Source organism: Lotus japonicus, chromosome 1 (genome assembly GCF_012489685.1).
Source record: "Lotus japonicus ecotype B-129 chromosome 1, LjGifu_v1.2".
Lineage (NCBI taxonomy): Eukaryota > Viridiplantae > Streptophyta > Magnoliopsida > Fabales > Fabaceae > Lotus > Lotus japonicus.
Window position 1 is genome coordinate 105,896,462 of NC_080041.1, and position 21,027 is coordinate 105,917,488.

The 21,027-nt window shown below is 36.2% G+C and overlaps 4 protein-coding genes across 5 annotated transcripts; 3 read left to right on the plus strand and 1 right to left on the minus strand.

Moving 5' to 3' along the window:
* The first annotated feature begins 24 nt into the window (after positions 1-24).
* Positions 25-3,698, plus strand: LOC130728793 (ACT domain-containing protein ACR4-like). Of its 2 annotated transcripts, XM_057580361.1 has the most exons (7): positions 25-336; positions 426-471; positions 557-671; positions 787-854; positions 1,507-2,106; positions 2,814-2,918; positions 3,176-3,698. In XM_057580361.1, exons 1-7 carry the CDS (start codon positions 263-265, stop codon positions 3,521-3,523), a joined length of 1,356 nt encoding a protein of 451 aa, XP_057436344.1. In that variant the 5' UTR covers positions 25-262; the 3' UTR covers positions 3,524-3,698. The 2 variants fall into 2 exon arrangements, with proteins under 2 accessions (XP_057436344.1, XP_057436345.1); XM_057580362.1 differs by lacking the exons at positions 2,814-2,918; positions 3,176-3,698 and adding an exon at positions 2,222-2,540.
* Positions 3,699-5,867: 2,169 nt separating this feature from the next.
* LOC130728794 (uncharacterized) lies at positions 5,868-8,345 on the plus strand. Its single transcript, XM_057580363.1, has 2 exons — positions 5,868-6,012; positions 6,371-8,345. Exon 2 carries the CDS (start codon positions 6,403-6,405, stop codon positions 8,161-8,163), a length of 1,761 nt encoding a protein of 586 aa, XP_057436346.1. The 5' UTR covers positions 5,868-6,012; positions 6,371-6,402; the 3' UTR covers positions 8,164-8,345.
* Positions 8,346-9,425: 1,080 nt separating this feature from the next.
* LOC130728795 (uncharacterized) lies at positions 9,426-13,361 on the plus strand. The gene is made up of 10 exons (XM_057580365.1): positions 9,426-9,637; positions 10,046-10,114; positions 10,312-10,391; positions 11,310-11,409; positions 11,488-11,541; positions 12,076-12,153; positions 12,296-12,393; positions 12,464-12,521; positions 12,796-12,917; positions 13,054-13,361. The coding sequence occupies exons 1-10, from the start codon at positions 9,452-9,454 to the stop codon at positions 13,193-13,195; spliced, it is 987 nt and encodes a 328-aa protein (XP_057436348.1). The 5' UTR covers positions 9,426-9,451; the 3' UTR covers positions 13,196-13,361.
* A 497-nt stretch (positions 13,362-13,858) lies between these two features.
* On the minus strand, positions 13,859-15,112 carry LOC130717221 (BAG family molecular chaperone regulator 6-like). Its single transcript, XM_057567373.1, has 2 exons — positions 14,374-15,112; positions 13,859-14,259 (listed from the first exon to the last, which is right to left on the minus strand). Exons 1-2 carry the CDS (start codon positions 15,110-15,112, stop codon positions 13,859-13,861), a joined length of 1,140 nt encoding a protein of 379 aa, XP_057423356.1.
* Between the last annotated feature and the right edge of the window lie 5,915 nt (positions 15,113-21,027).

The window sequence follows — 21,027 nt, forward strand, 5'->3', positions numbered from 1 at the left end:
TTTGGGGTGTTAATCTTTGTTTTGTGTTGTCGTCTGGGAAACTCTTGGTCCACCCTCACCAAATCTATCACCCAACCAAATTCCGAAGCCCCAAACACAAATCACAATCCTAATTCCGAAGGTACAAGGAAAGTGCAACAAACACACACACACACACACACACACACACACACTTTGTTATCTATCTATATATCACAATCACACCACAACTTCACTCTCCTCTGTTTCTGTTCTGTTTTTGTTCTGTTTCACACACAACCCCATGGATTGTTGGTCCACTCCTCTGCATCTGGATGATGAATTCAAGAAGCTTGTCATTCGCATGAATCCTCCGAGGTGACAATTTTCAAACAACATGTTCCTCCTTTCTCATGTTTTGTTGTTGTTCTGGAACTGAATTGTCATTTTTGTTGTCTTCTTTGCAGGGTCACTGTGGATAACACTTCAAACAGAACAGCAACTGTGATCAAGGTGACAAATTCTGAATCTTTATGGATTATCTTTTCTGCATTGCAAAAGGGTCGTTTTGGTAGCCAATTTTCTGTGGGAATTGCAGGTTGATAGCGCAAATAGGCGTGGAAGCTTGTTGGAGGTGGTTCAGGTTCTCACTGATATGAATCTCATTGTGAGAAGAGCTTACATTTCTTCTGATGGTGAATGGTTCATGGATGGTATGTTACCCTTCACAATTCTTCTCAATTTCCCTTCAAATAATCACACCATTGTTGCTTTTGTGAACATGTGTTCCTCTAATCTTGTTTTCTATGGTTTTTCCCCCTTGACCAGTTTTTCATGTTACTGATCAAAATGGGAAAAAGTGTCTTGAAGATGATGTTGTTGATCGCATTCAACAGGTAGTAGATCTGCAAAACTAACTTGAAACATTTGTTGTATGCTTATATCAATTCATGTATAATTTAGCAGTGGGGTAAAGATTAATTTTAATCATTGTTGTCAAATAGTGGATATGGCGTAGCGCTTCGAGCACTCACCGTTATCCGTTATTTTCTGTACTGAGGGCTTGACATTGCGGATTTTTGGCTTTCTTGCTAGTTTCCGCAATCCGGTATTAAAAACACTGATTTTAATTGAAATCAATGCTCTTATGATGTCTTTGTTCTGGTCAATTTTTCAAATTTCAGCTTATAATTGTGTGAATTCATGAACTTGAATTTGTGCTATTCAGCTTTTAGTCCTTAACCTTGGAATGGAATGGGAAATCAAAAACATGGGGAAAAGGGGGTAGTAATGGAATTGAAAGAACAATTGCTTGGTTTTCTGCATATTACTCCAAGAAAGAAGATAATGCATGATTCTGTTTAAGATATTTTTTTTCGACAAATCAAATCAATCACTAGATTGAGATAAAACAAGACAAAACAAGAAAAGAAGAACTAGTTTGTTTTCAAACTAGATTAGTACAATTTTGCTATTGCATGTCATTCTCTATATGAATTCATCTGAATTATTGAATGTGTACTTACAATTATCTTTTGCTTGTTCCAGTCACTGGGTCCAAGAGTCCGTAGTTTCAGATCCATGAGAAGATCTGTTGGGGGCCAACCTGCATTAGAACACACAACCATCGAGTTAACGGGACGAGATAGGCCAGGGTTGCTTTCAGAAGTTTTTGCTATTCTTGCAGACCTCAAGTGCAATGTGGTAGCAGCAGAAGTCTGGACCCACAATTCAAGAATGGCGTCGGTCGTTTACATCAATGACGAGACAACAGGGTTGTCAATAGACAACCCGGATCGCCTCGCAAAGATCGAGCAGCTTCTGCTCTATGTGCTGAAAGGGAACATTGACAAGAAGAGTGCCAACACTGCTGTTTCTGTTGATTCTACTCACAAGGAGAGGAGGCTGCATCAGTTGATGTATGCCGATCGCGACTATGACATATATGAAGGGGATTACATGGCAACAAGTGACAGGAACAAGCTATTTGTAACTGTTGATAATTTCATAGACAAGGGGTATACTGTTGTGAACTTGAGGTGTCCGGATCGACCGAAGTTAATATTTGATACCGTGTGCACAATCACAGACATGCAGTATGTTGTGTACCATGGCACTGTCATTGCTGAAGGACCAGAAGCATATCAGGTTTGTCATTGATGTTGTTGGAATTGACATCTGAGTTAGTATTTGTGTATGTTATAGCAACTTTAGGCTTTTACTTTAATCAGGATTTTAATTCGCAGTTGCGATTATATCACAGAATTACGCACGAATGTGGTTGATGCGGCCGCGATCTATGCCGTTGCAGGGACTAAAAAATGAAATTGGATTTGGTGCAGTAAAAAATGATGCAGTCATCAATCCGTAATCATTGGATGGAGATTGGAAAGCTTGAGTTTAAGTTCATGTTTTAATTCTAATTTATTGCAATTGAAGTTAGACTGTCCGATCTTCATTCAACAGTTTTGATTTACTGACTGCATTGATTGCACTCAATTTTAACTGCAACAAATCCAGGTCCCTCAAAAACCCTGTACTTTGCGGCCGCAATTGCAGTTGCTGACCGCAATTTAAAACCTTGATTATAGTAAGCTTGATTCCATGTCATGTTACTTGAGTTGAGAAGCCTATTCTTACCAATCCTTTCTATCAGCATGTTTTGTGGTTGCTATTGGAAATTAACGCATAATTGGAAAATTTGTGATATGTGCAACCTTGTAATTTAGCTTAAAGTAGTCCTTTTGAAGCTCTTTATGCGATTCTTACGATGAAAAATGCCCAAGCAAACACACTAGTATTCATCACTCAAATTACCATTAAACTTCACTAACATGTTTTGCCCGGTTCTACAGGAATATTATATAAGGCATATGGATGGATATCCTATCAGTTCTGAAGCAGAAAGGCAAAGAGTGATTCGCTGCTTGGAGGCTGCTGTTAGAAGAAGAACTTATGAGGTACTACTACAACACATGACCTGGATTCTATGCCACAAATTCTTGCAAAATGTATATCACTAACATGATTTAATTTTTATGCACCGTCAGTATTCAATCATATCTTGCTCGGTTTCTCTTTTGATATTTTCTAATTTTATTTATGACGTGACAAAAATAGTGAATTGTGACTGGATGTACGTGTAAAACATTTTTTCACTGTCAATGCGTAGTTATTAAATTGACACTATTATTATTGTTACTTGTATTTGATATAGGGCATCAAGCTAGAACTATGTAGTGAAGACAGGGTTGGTCTTCTATCTGATGTAACCCGCATCTTTCGAGAAAATGGCCTAACAGTGATCCGAGCTGAGGTTACAACCAGCAGTTCTCAAGCCATGAATATTTTCTATGTGACTGATGTATCAGGAAATCCAGTTAAGAGTGAAACAATCGAGGCAATTCGAAAAGAGATTGGCCTGACCATACTGCAGGTGAAAGATGATGGTGTGTGCTCAAAATCTCCACCCAAGGAGAGTGGAAAGTTTTCTTTGAGTCATCTCTTTAGATCAAGCTCTGAGAAGTTTCTCTGTAACTTGGGTCTGATGAAGCCTTATTCCTGAACCTGTTTCTATATGTTCTAATTTGTAAATAGCAGTTTAGTTTTCACCTAGATTTGAAGCTTTGTGGTAGATATTTGTAGATTTGGTGTCGGTCTAACTTGTATTCAGGTGTCAAATTGTAGAGTTATACTAGGCATGTTTCTTTGAAAATATTTATCTTAATATGCCTTTGTTATATCCTTGTGGTCTCATTGCCTAATCCCTATATATAGGGTTTTAAATTGTGGTTGCCGCTGCATCGTGGAATTGCAGACAATTGCGGGTTGATGCGGCTGCAATGCTGATGTGGGGACTCCTTAACCCGTTACATTACGGCTTCAATTGCGATTGTGGACGGCAATTTGAAACCTGTATACATATATAGAGCCTACTGTTAGTTCTTAAGCTGCACCAAAGCAATTCTTTTTTAAAAAAAATTGTCTTGGAAAGACATAAACATGAATGATGAATGTGGGGTAGAAATTAGGATCATAATATACAGTGTAAATGCTGTTGTCTTCTCTTAACCTGGGGATGATTTGGTTCTCTTGTGCCCTATGCAAAGTAGAAAATTTACACCAAAGGTAAAACTGTTCGAGTCAGTAATATTTATATCATGGCGGAGCTAGTTCTTTCTGCGACAGTCTTACATTTACAGGACTGGAATTTCAGACTTTGCCTGTGACTTTAACACAACAGTTAAATACAATGCACCTTAATTCTTTAGGTACCACTACTACACATAGAGGCTATGGACTATGGTGCAGTTATGTGGAAAGAGGGAGTGTAATGTGGCACACTGAGATGCTAGCAACTAGTACGTGTCCTTTACATTCTACAAGAGCTCGTGTAGTTTCAACACAGTGCTTGTTTGATTGAGATGTTTCTTAACGCTTTCAAATGTTGGTTCAGAGGAAGACTACAATTGTTTTTGAACTGCAATCACTGATTATGTCAGAAAGGCCTGACATATAAAGCCAAACAGGCATATAATAGGTTGAATATACACGTCCGTTTATAGCATGTTTCATTGGTGGTAACACACAATCCAAAGCACCATAAATCTAGAAGTTACACTTTATAGAGTTTCACACTACAGAACCAAACTCACTTGTGTTCTAGACAATTCTAAACTAACAAAAATCCTTTTTATTCTTTACTTTTGGTGCATTTTTATATGCAGCACTTATTATCTTAATTAAAAGCTCAAGAGTACTCAAAACCTGTTGTTCAATCACACATTAGGTTACTTGTCTTTAGAGGTAGTTTGTTTTACAACTTTTTTTTGGTTATAGCTGTAAAAACGGAAAAGCAACAACTAGCTTCTTTTGCAAATTAAAAGTTCCTATTTGTTTTGCCATTTCAATTAAAAATAATTATGGATATGTTTTCTTCAATGAAGAAGTTATTATACTTTTTTTTTTGAACAAGAAGAAGTTATTATACTTGGGACTACTTTGTTTTACATGAGAGGTATGAAAACGGAAAAGTAGCTATTAGCTTCTTTTACAAAACTTGCTTCAAGATGGATATTTTTTTTTGTTGCTGCAATTCTATTTCAGTTGGCATGCATATAAAAATAATTTTATAAACTTATTATTAGAAAATTATTTCAAAATATAAATTCATGCTCTCAAACTTTAGGCCATAGGGAGGAAAGATGAGAGGGAGGAAGGAAAAGGAAATAAAAATGCTCAATTTTCTCATTTGATTTGATAAAAATGAAGCGAAGTTTGAGAAAGATGAATCATATACTAAAATCTATTTCGCTCTAAATTATGGGAAACTAAATTAATTATAACATTTTTTTCGAAATATATGACAGTTTTTTTACTTAAGTTATACACTGTTTAAAAGGTATCTCAAGAAAGTATGTAAGTGCATCACCTCTCCCTTTCTCCCAAACCCTAATATCATCAAAGAAGGACTTATACCCACTCAGGTGGGTTTTCTCCCTTCTTAGTGCAACATTTCCCATAATCTTAGTAGGATTTTTCTTTTCTATCCCTTATGGTCGCTTTCCTCCTCTTTTAGTATCACCTTCTACCTCCCTGTCCACCATCTCCACCTTCTTTTAGTTGTACATTGAAAATAAGAACAAGGAAGATAAAAGGAGGGTTATTATATAAGAACCTTAGTTTTCTCTAGTGTTTGGTTGGAGGAGAGTTAGAGAATAGAGAGCCGAGAACATAAGTTTTTTTTTTTTAACTTTTCATGTTTGGTTCGATTTTTATGAGAGAGATGAAGATGCAAAAACCTTAGAACTCAATTTTGCCCTCCAAAAGTGGGGGAGAATTTGATGAGGAATATTTAATTTTTAGACAAAAATTAATCCTCTCCCTTCTTAACCAACAAACATGATAAAAAAATTAGAAATCCATCACCTCCTATTCCTTCCTGTTCCAATAAGAACCAAAAACTGTTCAAAAAAAAAAAAAGAACCAAACTGAACCTAATTTTGCTCCCTTCACACCAAAGTTTCGTCCTTTATCTCTTGCGATCAATGTCAAGTAAGTTCTCGATTTCATTTCGATCAATGATCTCACCCATGTGATATTTGCTTCATTTCCATTCTATATCTTCCAGAAATTTTGGATTTTTTTTTCTTCACTTACTGAATCACTGTTTGATAACAAAACCTAATTCCCAATTATCATTTGCTTAATTGCTTCACTTAGAATGTATGATACCACTTATGCTTCTCAATTCATGTTGGGTTGTGACATTACACTTTGAGGTGCTTAGTTAACTGTGTAGTGTGTACTGAGTGTATCATATGATAATTTAAAGCATGAAATTAGGTTTTATCATCCTTGGAAATCATTGTTTATGTTTTTTTTTTCTTTTTTGTGTTCATTTTTTATCCAGATTTGTACTATACTCATGGATGAGAAACCAAGATGAAAAGGTCTGAGAATGACAAAAGCAATTTGGTGGGAAGTAGTTCTGAGCAAGAGAGCCACATCCATAAGAAAAAGGGGAGGAAAGATATTGAAGTGATGGATGGTAATGTTGCTGATAGTGAAGAGGTGCATGTCTTTGATGAGAAGCAACAAAGCAAGATGAAGAAAAGAAAAAATTATGATGATGTTTTACCAACTGGAATACGGGAAGTGGGTTCTTCGAAACGGAGCAAAAAAGGCAAAATGACAGAGGATGGTGAGTTAAAAAACAGTGAAGGTGGTCATAGAACTGAAGAGGAAGATGATGACCAAGGTCAGAAGATGGAGAAGAAGAAGAAGGAACTGAGTGAAGAAAGCCAACACAATGAATATGATGGGTTTAAGAGTAATGAAGGTGGAGATGATGACCAAGGGAAGAAGATGAAGAAGAAAAATAAGAAGAAACTGAGTGAAGAAAGCCAACAAAATGAGTGTGATAGGTTTAAAAGCAATGAAGGTGAAGATGATGACCAAGGGAAGAAGATGAAGAAGAATAAGAAGAAAAAACTAATTGAAGAAAGCAAAAGTAAGGAAGAGGATAACAAGTTTAGAAGCAATGAAGGTGAAGATGGTGACCAAGGCAAGATGATGAAGAAAAAGAAACTGAGGGACAAGAGAAAAAATAAGAACAGTGAGTTTAACAGCAATGGAGGTGGTTCCTCTTCGGCTAGAGTCAAGGCAGGTGATGCTAATGCTCACGGTGTTGTCACTGCAGTTGGTGATCAAAGCAAGAATATGAAGACAAAAAAGAAAGCCAAGGAAGATACTGGTGAATCTTCTAACCCTGCAGCATATGATGGAACATCCAAACCCAAACGTGTAACTTTTTCTGATCAAGTGGAGGTTTGTGATGATATTTTAGTGCGTGGGAAAAGGTTTACACCAGAAGAAGATGAGAAGATCAAAGAGGCTGTTTTTGACTATATAGAGTCTCATGGTTTGGGAGATGAAGGTCTAGACATGATTCTCCATTGCAAATCACATCCTGAAGTTAGAGATTGTTGGAAGGAAATTGGAGCAGTCTTGCCTAAGAGGCCTCATATCAGCGTGTATTATCGTGCTCATATTCTGTTCGAAAGGGATGAGACGCGCAAGTGGACACCAGATGAGTTTGAAGTTTTACGAAAGCTACAGAATCAGCATGGATCTGATTGGAAAAAAATAGCTGGAGTTTTAGGTAAACATCCTGTTCATGTTAAGGATGCATGGCGGAGAATAAGGCAAACCGATACAAACAAAGGACGTTGGACCCAAGATGAGTATCAACAGTTATTTGATTTAGTAAACAAAGATCTACGCGCAAGAGCTGCAGAGGAATGTAGAAAATCAAAACATGGTATGTTGCGAGATAATGTTAGTTGGGAGGCAATCAGTAACAAATTCGGTGCGAGAAATGGTGCACGGTGCTGCCTAAAGTGGTATAAGCAATTAACATCACCTATGGTTGCTGATGGTGTGTGGAGTGATACAGATGACTACCGCCTGCTAAATGCTTTATATACTTTGGATGCTTACTCAATGGAAGAGGTGGACTGGGACAATCTGCTTGAGCACAGGTCTGGTGATATGAGCCGAAAAAGATGGAACCAAATGGTGCAATATATTGGGCAACATGGAACAAAGTCATTTGCTGAGCAGGTGGAAATTCTTGCTAAGAGATTTTGCCCTGACTTATTGGAAGCAAGAGAGGCCTTTGATAGCAAACCTGTGGTTGGTTAATGTTATGATCCTGTAGTATGATTTTCCCTGGGGTGAAGTGATTTTGTACAACTGGAGTGTGTTCTCATGGTTATGATGTTTTTGTGTGACCATGCAAACCTTTAACTGGATTGTGTTGGAACTTTAGGGTGGGTTTATAGTAGTGTTTACTTGTTATAAAATACTAATCCTGCTCACTGTGATCTATTTATAATAGAAGTAGATATCTGAGTGCACAACTTGTACTACAATCACTGATTATATGATTATATCAGAAAGTCCTGATATATAAGCCAAACAGGCATATAAACGTTGTCCATCTAGAGTTCAATACAATCCTAAACTGAATTTTTTTTTTTATTTTACTTTTGGTCCATTTAAATGCAACACTTGTTTTCTTAATTAAAAGCTTAACAGTGCTGAAAACCTATAGTGGACCTTTTTTGTTGGTTAAAAGTAAAGTTTATATCTTATTAAAGTTTGATGCTCTGCTGGTCTCGAACTGAGTCTGTTGATGACAACAAACCACACAACCGGCACTATTCAAGAGAATTGGTTCATTTTAAGTATATCTATATTCACACTTTATCTTAACATCCAAATGAAAATCAAATTTAGACTTACTTTTGCAATACTCTTTTCAAATACAAACTCAACTCTCAAACTTAAGTTTGTAAAATTTAAGTTTACCAAATATGGATTTATAAAATTCAATTTTTAAAACTTAACAAAAGTATTGATGAATTAAATTATTGTCTTTTAATTAAATAGCACAACATTCTTAATGTTGCTCTTCCTCAATATTGATGAACTAATACACAACTCCTTCATTCATCCACTAAAGAGTGCTTGCTTTTCTTTAGTTTTTGTTTTTTCTTAAAGCCAAGTATGAACTTTAGATAAAAAGTGGCAATTTTGAAGTTCTCATTTTTTCCACCTTCTGAATTCAGATTTGGATTGTTAAGTAAGCATTAAAAAAGGAAAAAAGTAGCAAACTACTACTAAAATACATAAATAATGTTCTATTCACACTTCTATCACACTCACACTAAGAAGAGAATAGAAAAAAATAAAAATATGATAAATGATGTAATAAGAAAATTAAAAAATATAGAAAAAATAAGTGAAAATGAGACAAAAGAGAAAATAGACAATGAAATGCATCATGTGAATGTAGATGATTGCTTCTAAGACGTGGCAAAATCTTACAATCTGCACGCTGCACGGTGTAGAAAGAAAAAAAGTAGATAAATAAACCATGAATAAAAAATATTAATGAAATGAACAAAGTCAAGAAACACCACCTGAAATGGCTCTAAGGCTAAGTAGTGTGCTTTCATTTGTAGGTCCGAGACATTCGAGGAAACCTACGTTGACCTGCAGAGCTCGTGCTGCTACAGTTACAATGGCCTTCAGTGTTGCTGCTGCTGGTGAAACTCCTTCAACCTCCAAAGTTATTGATTCACATCTGCACGTGTGGGCTTCCTCTCAAGAGGTAACATACAGCAAATTTTCACTCAGAGGGTTCTGTTAATTTTCTGTGAACAACACTTTACAATTACAATAATTGTATGTACTTTTTTACTACTAAATTTACTTCAGTTCATCAAACCTTAGCTGCAGAAATTTGGATATGGCTCCTTAGACTTAGAGTATAAAGGAAACTGCCATAAGCATTGATCTAAATCATTGGTTGAGATAAAGACCACTATAATTTGTTATACATGTGCAAATATATTGTATATGATATCAATCAGAACTGTTGGAGAAGCCAAATCCCAGAAATTTATGTGCACAAGTGATGATTTTATTATGTTTATGATTTCATTTCATACCTTTGTGATTATATTATAAGGTTGTTCATATACCAAGAATTATCCTTTCTTTTTTTTGGAAAATGAAGGCAGGTAAATTTCCATACTCTCCTGGACAAGAGCCCACTTTACCAGGACATGTAGATTTTTTGCTCCAGGTATACATTTAGTTAATTGACTCACTGCCCGTGTTCATTTTCAAAACTTTTTCTTTTCTTCTCTTGATATTCCATATGTGTCCATGCTTGCTGTTTCACACATATCCTAATTGCTTCTGGTTATTTACATGGAATCTTATTTTTGTTGGATTTGTGTTTATGTATCTATCATTGATGATGATACTCAATTTTCCCAGTGTATGGAGGAAGCAGGAGTAGATGGTGCACTCATTGTGCAGCCAATTAATCATAAGTTTGATCATAGTTATGTCACAAGGTATGATCCAGTGCTTTTATAGCTTTAAGACAATACTGAAAAGGGCATTTGGTGTTGATGGAATATCTAGTGGTAGTGTGATATCAGCATTTGGCATGGTTTCCTGACTAGAATTACTGGGAAAGAAGAGAACAGGGTATGCGGAGAAAGATAAAGAGAGATTTTGTTAACTCAATAATGCTAGTTAAGTTTGGACGCTATGGTACAATGAGATTTTTACATAAAAGTGGGAAAATAGCCTTTTTTTGGATAGGAAAAATGAAGAAAAGATCTCCAAAGTCTTGGAAAACTAACAATTAACCGTAGACCGGGTGAAATTATATAACCTAGAATTCAGTTATTTAAAAAGCATAATCTGCCAGGTGTATCTTCATGTGATTATTCCAAATTATGGAGATCTGTCAACTGTTCTTTGTATCAAGGGAAGTTAGAGGTTCATATAGCTTCGTCCATTTTTAGAGAAGGATGGGGCGATCTATGATTTAGTTGATGCTCATTGCATGTATCTAAGTTTTTATCTCTTAATTCAGAGAAGTTGAAGGTCAGTTTGTGAGCTTTGATGACCATGAAGTTGAGTCAAGTAGTGTTTCTGGTTTACACAAAATGGGAAAATGATTGCATTTTATGTGGCATGGAGAAATAGTTTTTATGTAGCAATTTTTTTAAGAGTAATTTTAATAAAAATACAATTTTCTAAAAATAATGTATGAGATGTGTGATTTTTTAATGCACTTCATCTGATTAGTTACTATCATTATATTAGCCGCACAGTGAGTTGGATGGTCATACACTACAGAAGGAGCTTCTAGTTTGACTTAATTGTGCATTCATTGTACTCATTACAGTTTCCATACAATGGCTTCTTTTAATTTTTGTGATATGTATGGTATTACTCATGTGAGTTTGTTCGTTGGACAGTGTATTGAAGAAATACCCCACCAAATTCATTGGTTGTTGTCTTGCTAATCCAGCTGATGATGGAAGCGGGCTTAAGCAGTTTGAACATCTTGTTTTGAAGGTACAATGATTAATTTCAAGATATCACATAGCTGATTTCTTTCGAAAGCAATTGAAGTTTTGTTTTCATTGATGTTAGGATGGTTATCGCGCTGTCCGCTTCAACCCTTATTTGTGGCCATCTGGGGAAAAGGTAGGCAGACCCTTTTCTTTTTCACGTGTCTATCTGGTCACGATATAAACTGAAAAGATACGGATGAGTCATAATAAATGTAACTTGTGCTAGAGTTTATGTAATCCACTCTTAGAGCCAGTACGGATACGGGCTAAAGAGCACTTATTGGAGCTTATCTACTAGAAAAAGCACTGGATAAGTTCCAATAAGTGCTCTTTGATCCGCATCCAAATGGAGTAACATTTTATACTATTGAGAAACAAGAAAGTGCCATATTATTCTAGACTTATAGTAAATGATTTTTCTTACTTCTAGTAAAAGATACTGCTTTTTAGATATGTGGCATCATATGTTTCACTCTTAGTATACAATCTTTTTACATTGTATTGAATCAAAGTTAGGGTTTCAGACATAACAGAATAAAATGGCATCATTTTATCCATGTAGGAAACCTCATTTCATGGGCAAATGCTTCTGTTGTTGTTCTTTTTGTTTATTGGATCAAAAATGATATATATTTTTCTGGATTATATTCAAACAATCTCATTGCAGATGACAAATGAAGTTGGGAAAGCACTTTTCCAAAAGGCTGGAGAACTTAATGTCCCTGTAGGCTTCATGTGCATGAAGGTGTTTTCAATTTCCTCGTGTAGCAAATACCCAAGAACTATTTTGCAAAGCTTCTTCTCCTCCCATTAACAGTTGTAGGAACATCTTTTTGGATATTATGTTGATCGATGAAACTATGAATTACTGAGCTGAATAATTTCAGGGGCTTGATCTCCATATCTCTGAAATTGAACAACTTTGCACCGAGTTTCCATCTACAGTTGTATTGCTTGATCACTTGGCCTTCTGCAAGCCACCAGTGTAAGCTATATAATATGATCATTGTTACAAAGGCCAAGAAACGTACCCTTATTTGGATATTATATTGCAGAAATGATGACGAAGCTCTTATCTTTTCTCGGCTTTTAAATCTATCAAGATTCCCTCAAGTAAGTGCCTGATTGTTTCTTCATGGTCAGAACTTCAAGGAGTAAAGCATGCTGAAATATTTTCATTAATGGATTTTACTATATTGCTAAAGACCTTTAGAGAAGCAGAAAACTAAAATTCTTTTAGATACTTGTTCTGTCTTTTTTAGCTAATGGCATCAACTGAAGGATTCTCATGTCAATTGAACTAGTAAATTGAATGTTTATGAGAGAAGAAGCAGAGTCTGTGGCAATACTGAAGACTTGCTCATACTAAACTTTGAAATTTTGATAGGTATATGTGAAATTCAGTGCCCTTTTCAGAGTGTCAAGGGTTCAATTTCCTTATCTGGATTTGTCTCCTCTGTTATACCAAGTTGTCTCTAGCTTTGGTGCTAACCGTGTAATGTGGGGCAGGTACCTTCTTATCATACTTGTGTTCAACTAAAATAGAACAACTAAACTTTGTGATGAAACAGTAGAATGGGGAAAAGGGTATAAGAATTTTGTCCATAAATAATCACATAAGCTTTTTTCAATCATGTTGTTGCAGCGATTTTCCATTTGTTGTTCCTGAATGTGACTACAAGGTTGCCAAAGAGGCTGTGCATCTTATTGCCAATGATATCTCTTTGCCTTCATCTGATTTAGATTGGATTATGGGGAAAACGGTTGCACAACTATTCCAAAGCTAATTGACTTCTGCTAAGCAAGGTTTTCACTGAGAGTTGAAATGCTGTCTATTGGTTGTGCCTTATAGAACAATTTTAGATGTTGCATTACAAATTTTATGTCTAAATGTATATCATTGTGTCACCATTGAAGATGTTTAATTGTCTACCTGTTCGCTTCTTTTTAGCACCATTGAGATATCGTTTTTGGCACATTTTTAGAAGTTGTATTATTAGTAGGGAATTGATAGTTATATCCAGATTCACCCCATCAGGTTAGGACTGTTCTAGTTTAAACATAAATTTTTGATTCAAGTTCTTTCGTAGCAAAATCTTCACCGTTTATAGTGATTCTATCCGAGCTATAGTGATTATAGCTGACTCGAACACTATTTGGTGGAGAAAACATGTGGTATAAAAAAAAACTTATGTATTCTTTTGAGCTTTAGGAATAAAAAAGCTTCAATTGTATCTTAGAAATTTATTTCTACATATAGAAGAGGCAATGAATTTCCAAAACTCATTGGCAAGCCACTTCGTTGGAGAATATCAACAACTTATAACTGAGTTCCATTGATCACAACATGCACCAATTTCAAAGACAAAATCAATATTTCAAAAAAAAAAAAAGAACATAAGCAAGCCAAGATCACAAAATGATAGAATCCTTTGAGGGAGGAGCAAAACTCAGCAGCATCCATTTTTAGGGTCATGATCTCTGTGTTTGGCATCAACATTTCTTCTCTTCTTCCTCCTCAACTTGTCACAAGCAAATGCTCTCTCCAACATCTCCACCCTTTGTGTTAGACAGCTAAGAAGCTTAGTCTGCTTCTCATTCTTCTCAAACAGCTGTGCCATCATCCCCATCATCTTCTCATTGTCCTGCATCATCCTCTTCAACAACTCTCTGTTCTCACCCTCACAATCCTTCCCCTTTTCCTCCTCACACCCAACTTCTTCACCCTTCTCTTCTTCAACCAAACTTGTTCCCACACTCTCTTCTGCCACACCATCCTCCTCCTCCTTATTCACCAAAGCTTCAATTTCCTTCCCTTGTTCATGCTCATCATACACAACTCCACCCTCATCTTCCTTCACCAAACAATTTTCCCCAAAACCCTCTTTCTCCTTTTCTTCCACCTCCTTCATCTTCTCTTCCTCACTCAAAGTTCCAATAATTTTTCCTTCTTCATATTCCTCACATCCACCTTTACCCTCCTCTTCCTTCACCAAAGGATTCTCCTCTATCTTCTCTTCATCCCTCAAAGTTTCAATTTGTTGACCTTCCTCATGTTCCTCACATCCACCTTGACCCTCCTCTTCCTTCACCAAACAACCCTCCTCAACTAACTTTTCTTCCACACTCTCTGCCCCCACACAATTACCCTTCTCACCATCCTCTTCCTCCTCCTCCACATTCATCTTCTTCTCCTCCTCTACCTCCAAAGCTTCAAATTTTCCACCTGCAGAATCAGTCACCGCCATCATCTCAGAAGAATCAGCAATAGAATCACCAGTACCCTCAATTTGATCAACCATTTCTTGAAGGGCAATGGCTCTTTTGATAAGAGACTTTCTACAATCCCTCAAAGCAGAGCAATGCAGAACCTTAACAGAGTCCAACCTGAGAAGCAAATTCATAATGCTCTCACCGACCCTCACCCTCTCTTTTTTCTCCTTCCTCATCTTCTCCACCGTTTCAGGAGCATGAACATTAGTCTCAATCTGCTCCAACTCCACCTTCATTGCTACCATCTTCTTCACGCTCTTCCTCACCAGGTACCCTCTCAGAACCTTCTGGATCTTTGTAGCAGAGTCTGCTCTGTTTCGCTCTGACCCAACGAAGTGCACAGGTATCTGCCTCACTCTCACCTTGGAGGGTGCCCTTTGGCGAGGTTGAGGTTGTGGCATGCCCCAGAACGGTGTCTTGCTCTTGTTCATCTGCATAATAAGGATTGGTTTTCTGAGATTTTTTGAGAATGTGAATGATGTTGTCGGAAATGTAGATGTTTTTGTGGAGATTAAGGTTGTGGATTGAGGAGATTTATATAGGAAGTTGGAACATGAATTGAGAAAGTTCGAGAAGTTTCAGGAAAATAGAGGAATGAATGAGATTAACTGCTTGCTTACGTGGAATGTTTCATTGTGTTATTCTAGATTACTGTCGATTCTTCGGATACTAGAAGAAACCAGAGGCATTTATGCATACAGCCACGTCAGCACTTTTGGTCAGAGATATTTTTCTTTTGACGATTTTTAATAGAAATAAATTAATTATATATCCATACAGCACTTTTATGATCAGTAAAGGGAAAAAAATTAGCAATCCAGATCTGTAAAAATTAATGGATGAGAAAGGTAGTTGTTTTTTTTGGTCAAAAGAAAGGTAGTTGTTGATCAGGCCTGAGGGAGAGTGGGCTTAGAGAAGATGAAGAAGCCTAACAAAAAAAAAAGGATAAAATAATAAAATATGTGAGTAAAAACATTATTTGAATGGTCAATTTATCAAACAAAAATTTGTGTTCATTGCTTTCAAATTCGACACTCATAACCAAGTGGGTTGGTGTAGTGGTTCAGCACTTCATCCTTTAAGCAAGTGGTTGGGGGTTCGAATCCCAACTCTTGCGAATAGAAACAACTCATTGGCCAGCCCCCTACCGCTCAGTGCGCTGACCGTGGGGCGAGGGATTAGTCTCATGGCTGTCGGCTATGGGGATACCTTGGTTAAGACCAAAAAAAAAATTCGACACTCATTTAATATCAATCCTTTGGCGGGTGTCTAAGAAGAAAAAATTATTGGGAAATGTCTACTCACTTAATATGATCTCAGAGTCTTGAAAAAATAGTTTCATGACAGGCGGCCGTGAGAATTCCTTGAAAGAGAAAAACACTCCCTTAATTTAAAAACCATACTGATTGATAAAAAGGAGTTTGATATAGTAAAAATGAATTTGATATAGTAATCCTCCATTTTTCCTTGATCCTTCCTCAAAATTGGTTGGCAATCTCGCCTAGTTGTATTCCGGTTCTTTTGGTTTTTGATGAACGCGTTAAGTGAGAGATTATTGTACGAGTTTGGATATTCAATACATGATTGGATTTTTCCAAATTGGGTATATTTTTCTCTTATTTATTGAAATGCGTTCTCAACATTATTTATCAGCGGTGCCTCTGGGGTTGTTTCTTTCGGGGAAGCTAGCTACTCTCTGAGAGTGTTTCTCGAAGAATTTGCTTAGATGAAGACTCTTCATCGGACGATAATCATCTTCGTGTTTGAACATCAATATCTTAAGAGTATTTTCACGTAACTGCAAGATACCATTTGGATTATTTCTATAGATACAAAAATATAAAATTCATACATGTCCATTTGTTTCTTATATTGGAGTAGGGATGTTGGAAGAACTCATGTGGTTGGAATCATATGATGAAAGTGCGATTGCTCATTCATTTGACAAAATCCATGCTAACTATTTTGTGACATTGGCTGAGTTGGTTATTTCAAATATGACATTGAGTTGCACCGAAGTTGTTCCAGCCATCTAGGCATTGGAAATTACTTAGTGGGTCTGAACTAGTAACAAGGCCCAACTGCCCATGGCTGACAATTTGTACCATTGGTTCCTTATTGAGCTGTTCTGGATAAAAAGTGAAAAACTAAATGATTGAACTTTTATTGAGCGTTCCTTACTGGTTCACTGATCTACACATAGAAACTTCTCATATCTTGACTAGCCCACTTGGTGTGCTAAGTGGCCCAGTTCAAGCCTTGATATCTTTTTTCCTTGCTGCCATCAGCCCATTTTTGTATACTTTGCTGACCACTAGTCTTGTCCAGCCAAAGTTGGATTAATGTCACTAGCTATTTGCCTTATTGACAAATATTGAGAGGTGAGAGAGAGGAAAGAATATACATGTGTGACTTCCGAGGTATATTCATTGATTAATCATTCTACAAGGTAGCTAGCTAGGGACAATTCATTCTGAAAGTGTCGCCGCGTGAGTACGGTTCCGCCGCCTGATTCCGTAAAAAATGCTGCATGCTGCCATTCAAGAACAAGAAGAAACAAGAAACAAGACCACGCCTTAGAACACCAACTGCCACTTTGTCACTGCTTTAGGTGAACACGTACCGGCCCCCTCTATATGCTATATGCTATTCCTACTACTCTAGTACTCTATATCATAAGCATCTACATGTTTTAATTTATTTATATTATATAGTATTATGTTATCTTAATTCATCTAGCTTTGTTGACTCTACGTACTTTCCTATCTCTAGCAATGTGTTTAATTAACCACACAAACTCTGAAACCAGCATGCATGCATGCTCCATTGCTGCCTGTTTCATTTGCACTGTCATTGCCTATATATACCTATTGGATTAGGAAAGCCCCTTCTTGCTTTAGTACTCCTCACCGTATCCTATCCTTAGTTAAACTGTTACACAATGTCCAGTTTCAAGTTAAATGTTTTTAGAATCATTTTTCTCTCTCCAAAACTACTCTTGAATGCATATATATTTAGAATCTTCCACAATTGATGATAAAATTAGAGTTTGTTTAATTTAAATGATACATGAGAAAGTTTTGGTTTAATGATCCATCGTTTAATTATATTGAAGATAAGTAGGTTAGAATTTTTATGTCATTTATTAATTTATTTATAATAAATCATATTGGTCCATTGAGTTTGTGATTTAGTAACACTAAAATCAATTTTGAAGTGAGTAGCTTTCAAATGTGATAACTAATTTGAAGAAAAGAGAAGCTGATTTAGAATTATACTGTGATTAATTCTAAAACTAAAATTAATGCTGGATTAACCCTATATGAAGTAGTTTTTGAATGTTAGAATTAATTTTAAAAAAAGAGAAATTAATTTAAGGCACTTCAACATAAAAATATAAAATAATTTTTAAACTCCGCACACTACCCGCCATTAAATCAACATATATAAATTATGACATTAATTTTTGGCCGCCATAAACAACAAAAGTATATAAAAAATGGGAAAAAAAATATTTTTTGGTATAGTTTCAAGCCCCTGTCCGAATTTCTGAGAAATTTTTTTTTGGTACATTGGCCAAAGAAAAAACAAAACTAAGGCCTCTCAAAGGCTACACCCGACGCATCCGCGAGAAGCAACAAACCCAAGTCTGGAGAAGGTTGATCAATAGACACAAACTCTTGATCTTGCCCAGCGCCATGCTTAGCTAAGAAGTCCGCGCACACATTTCCCTCTCGAAAAATATGATGAATGTCCACCAACCAATCTCTGGCCAAAAGATCTTTAATATCCCAAATAAGAGAGACATATAAGTGCCGAGTCGGAGGCACCGACATAACTAGAGTCTCACATTGAATCCTGAATACCTATAGGTCGGATCCAATAAAAAGGCAATATTTGAGTGTCGAGTTAGTTTCATTACTGCAAATTCCGAGGCTGAACTTATGTTTTAATGTATTCAAGGTTTTGTTGACTTAAATTCGGTTTTGGCTTCGGTGGGACAGTTGAAAAATGCTCCACCGTGGTGCAGTTGAATAGTAGCCGTTTGATAAATAAATATAAAAATGGATGGTCTAGATCTGTTACTGGGTAAGGGCTTTGAAGGTGTACTGCAGGTTTCTCTAGAATGGATAATATTGCAAATTAACCCATAGATTCAATCTAGGTAAGGGGTTATATTCTTTTACTCTGACCATCTTCTCCCATTCTTGCAATTTCCATAGGTCGCCGGCGAACCTCTGCAAATTCTCTAACCGTTTCAATTCCCATTCCTTTACTAGTTTTTCATGTCCTTCTCTTTCTGATCTCTAACATCTTCACCTGCAATGATTTAGAAATTAAAAAAAAAACATGAAAAAAAAACGAAAATTAGTTCTAAAACCAAAATAAAATGAAACAAAGATGAAATCTCCAATTTTAACACAGTATTACACGGAAAAACAACCACAGACAAAAACCCAATACCATTAACTCTCAGACTTCTCATCTCCTACCTTAGCCGGATCTACAGTGCCACCGGGCCTCAAAGTCATGCCACCACAGTCTAACCCCAAGCACTGGCAACCGAAACTGAGTCGCCGCGGAATCTCCCGTCGCGTTCGCTGAAACCACCATGGAGCGAGGTTGAAAAAGAAAACAACCTGGTTTGGGTGCGACCTCAGAAGCCATACCACTTGGGTATGGGTTGTGCGTCTCTAGATCTGATGGCCGGAGGGAAGGTAGTGGTAGCGTGAGGTGTTGGCCGGAGGTGGGAGTTTGCTGGTGAAAAGTGGTCTGAGAACTAACAAGGTTCAGAGGGACAAAACCAATAAACGGACTAATGTGTAAATATCAAAATATTCACTATGGATTTAATAGCAATTATCAGTTTATATATACCCGGTATGACCTGTTGTCCTAGGTTAATTTTTATATTTTTTAAGTGACATACGGTGTGTCACTAATCACACTGCTACACCAAAGACATAGTCCTTAAATTCTCTATTGAAAGGTTTATGAAGTAAATAGTACATTATTATTTTAAAAAAGATAGTGTAGTTGACTAATAGATAGATAAGTGCAAAAACCTGTACACACATTGCCTTAAAGTTTTAAGTGAAGGGTGTAACGTTTTTCACTAATGTGGTTTACTAGTTTGATGTGGTTATAAAAAAAAGTAGATTTATGGCCGTGCCCCTCCATGCCATAATTGAGAGATACTCTTCACACCATAACATGAACCGCACAAAGGTCGCACTAGGGTATATTTTTTAATCTTCGCAGTGGCGGTAAAAACCGCCATTAAACGCATAAATTGAGAATCCCTTGTGTTCAAATATTGGATTGGGCAAAAATCTAACTAAAAACACCTTACTATACAAATTTTTTTCATTGTGGAATAAATGATATGATACACATTTTCTTTTTTGAATTTGTTGCAACAAGGTCGTTTTTTTGGTCATAATTTGATGATGAAGAGAAGCTATGAATTGCTTGCTTTAGATGAGTTGAAGTAACGTTTACTTTAGCATGCATGTTGTAGGGAATGATAAAGTAAGCGAGTGTACGTTTTACTTTTGTGAATGACGACAGTGATTGATAAAACGAAGTTGAAGGCATGCATGCATCGTGGAGTTTGACTCTGAATTAAATTTGAATTAGTTTGTTGATACTTCTACATTTTATTGGTAATGCAGATCAATGCAAAGAAAGCAGAAACATAAGCTAGAGCTAGTGTAGTACTAGTACATGCATTGCATTTGCATATATGTCATGGGGTGAATATGCATGTCAGACAGAATTGAAGCAAAAAGGAAATGAGGCTTTGGTTACTTTGTCGACAACAAGGACGCACCGAGAATATGCATTTCACTTTTCTGTTGTCTCAAAAAGCCTGCTTCTTATGTCTCTCTAACCCTCACTACTCAATCTTCTTTTCATGCCTTTTTAGTTTTCCTTTTTAAAAAATAGTTACATGAATTTTATGGATTTCACAAAAATGTTAATGCTTTAAAAATTAAGCCTTATATCATGATATTAACATGTGGAGAATGTTTGTTTGATTGACCACTAAGAAATGTAGACACTAGCTAGAAATGAAAAGAAGAAAAGAGAAGGAAGTAATACACAAAGAAAATTACTCAAGAAGATATAATACCATTAGCACATAATTTTATTTATTAATTTATTTCCAACTCACTTATCTCTAATGTGATTGGATTATTTAACCCAACTTTATTATGGGTATTCTTAGAACATTTCCTTTATGCAAATGTTTATGAATTGTGTGCTAGGATATCAGTTGAATATAACATTTATCTCAATTTATAAAAAGATATTTTTTATTTCTTTTCTTGTAGGAAAGTGC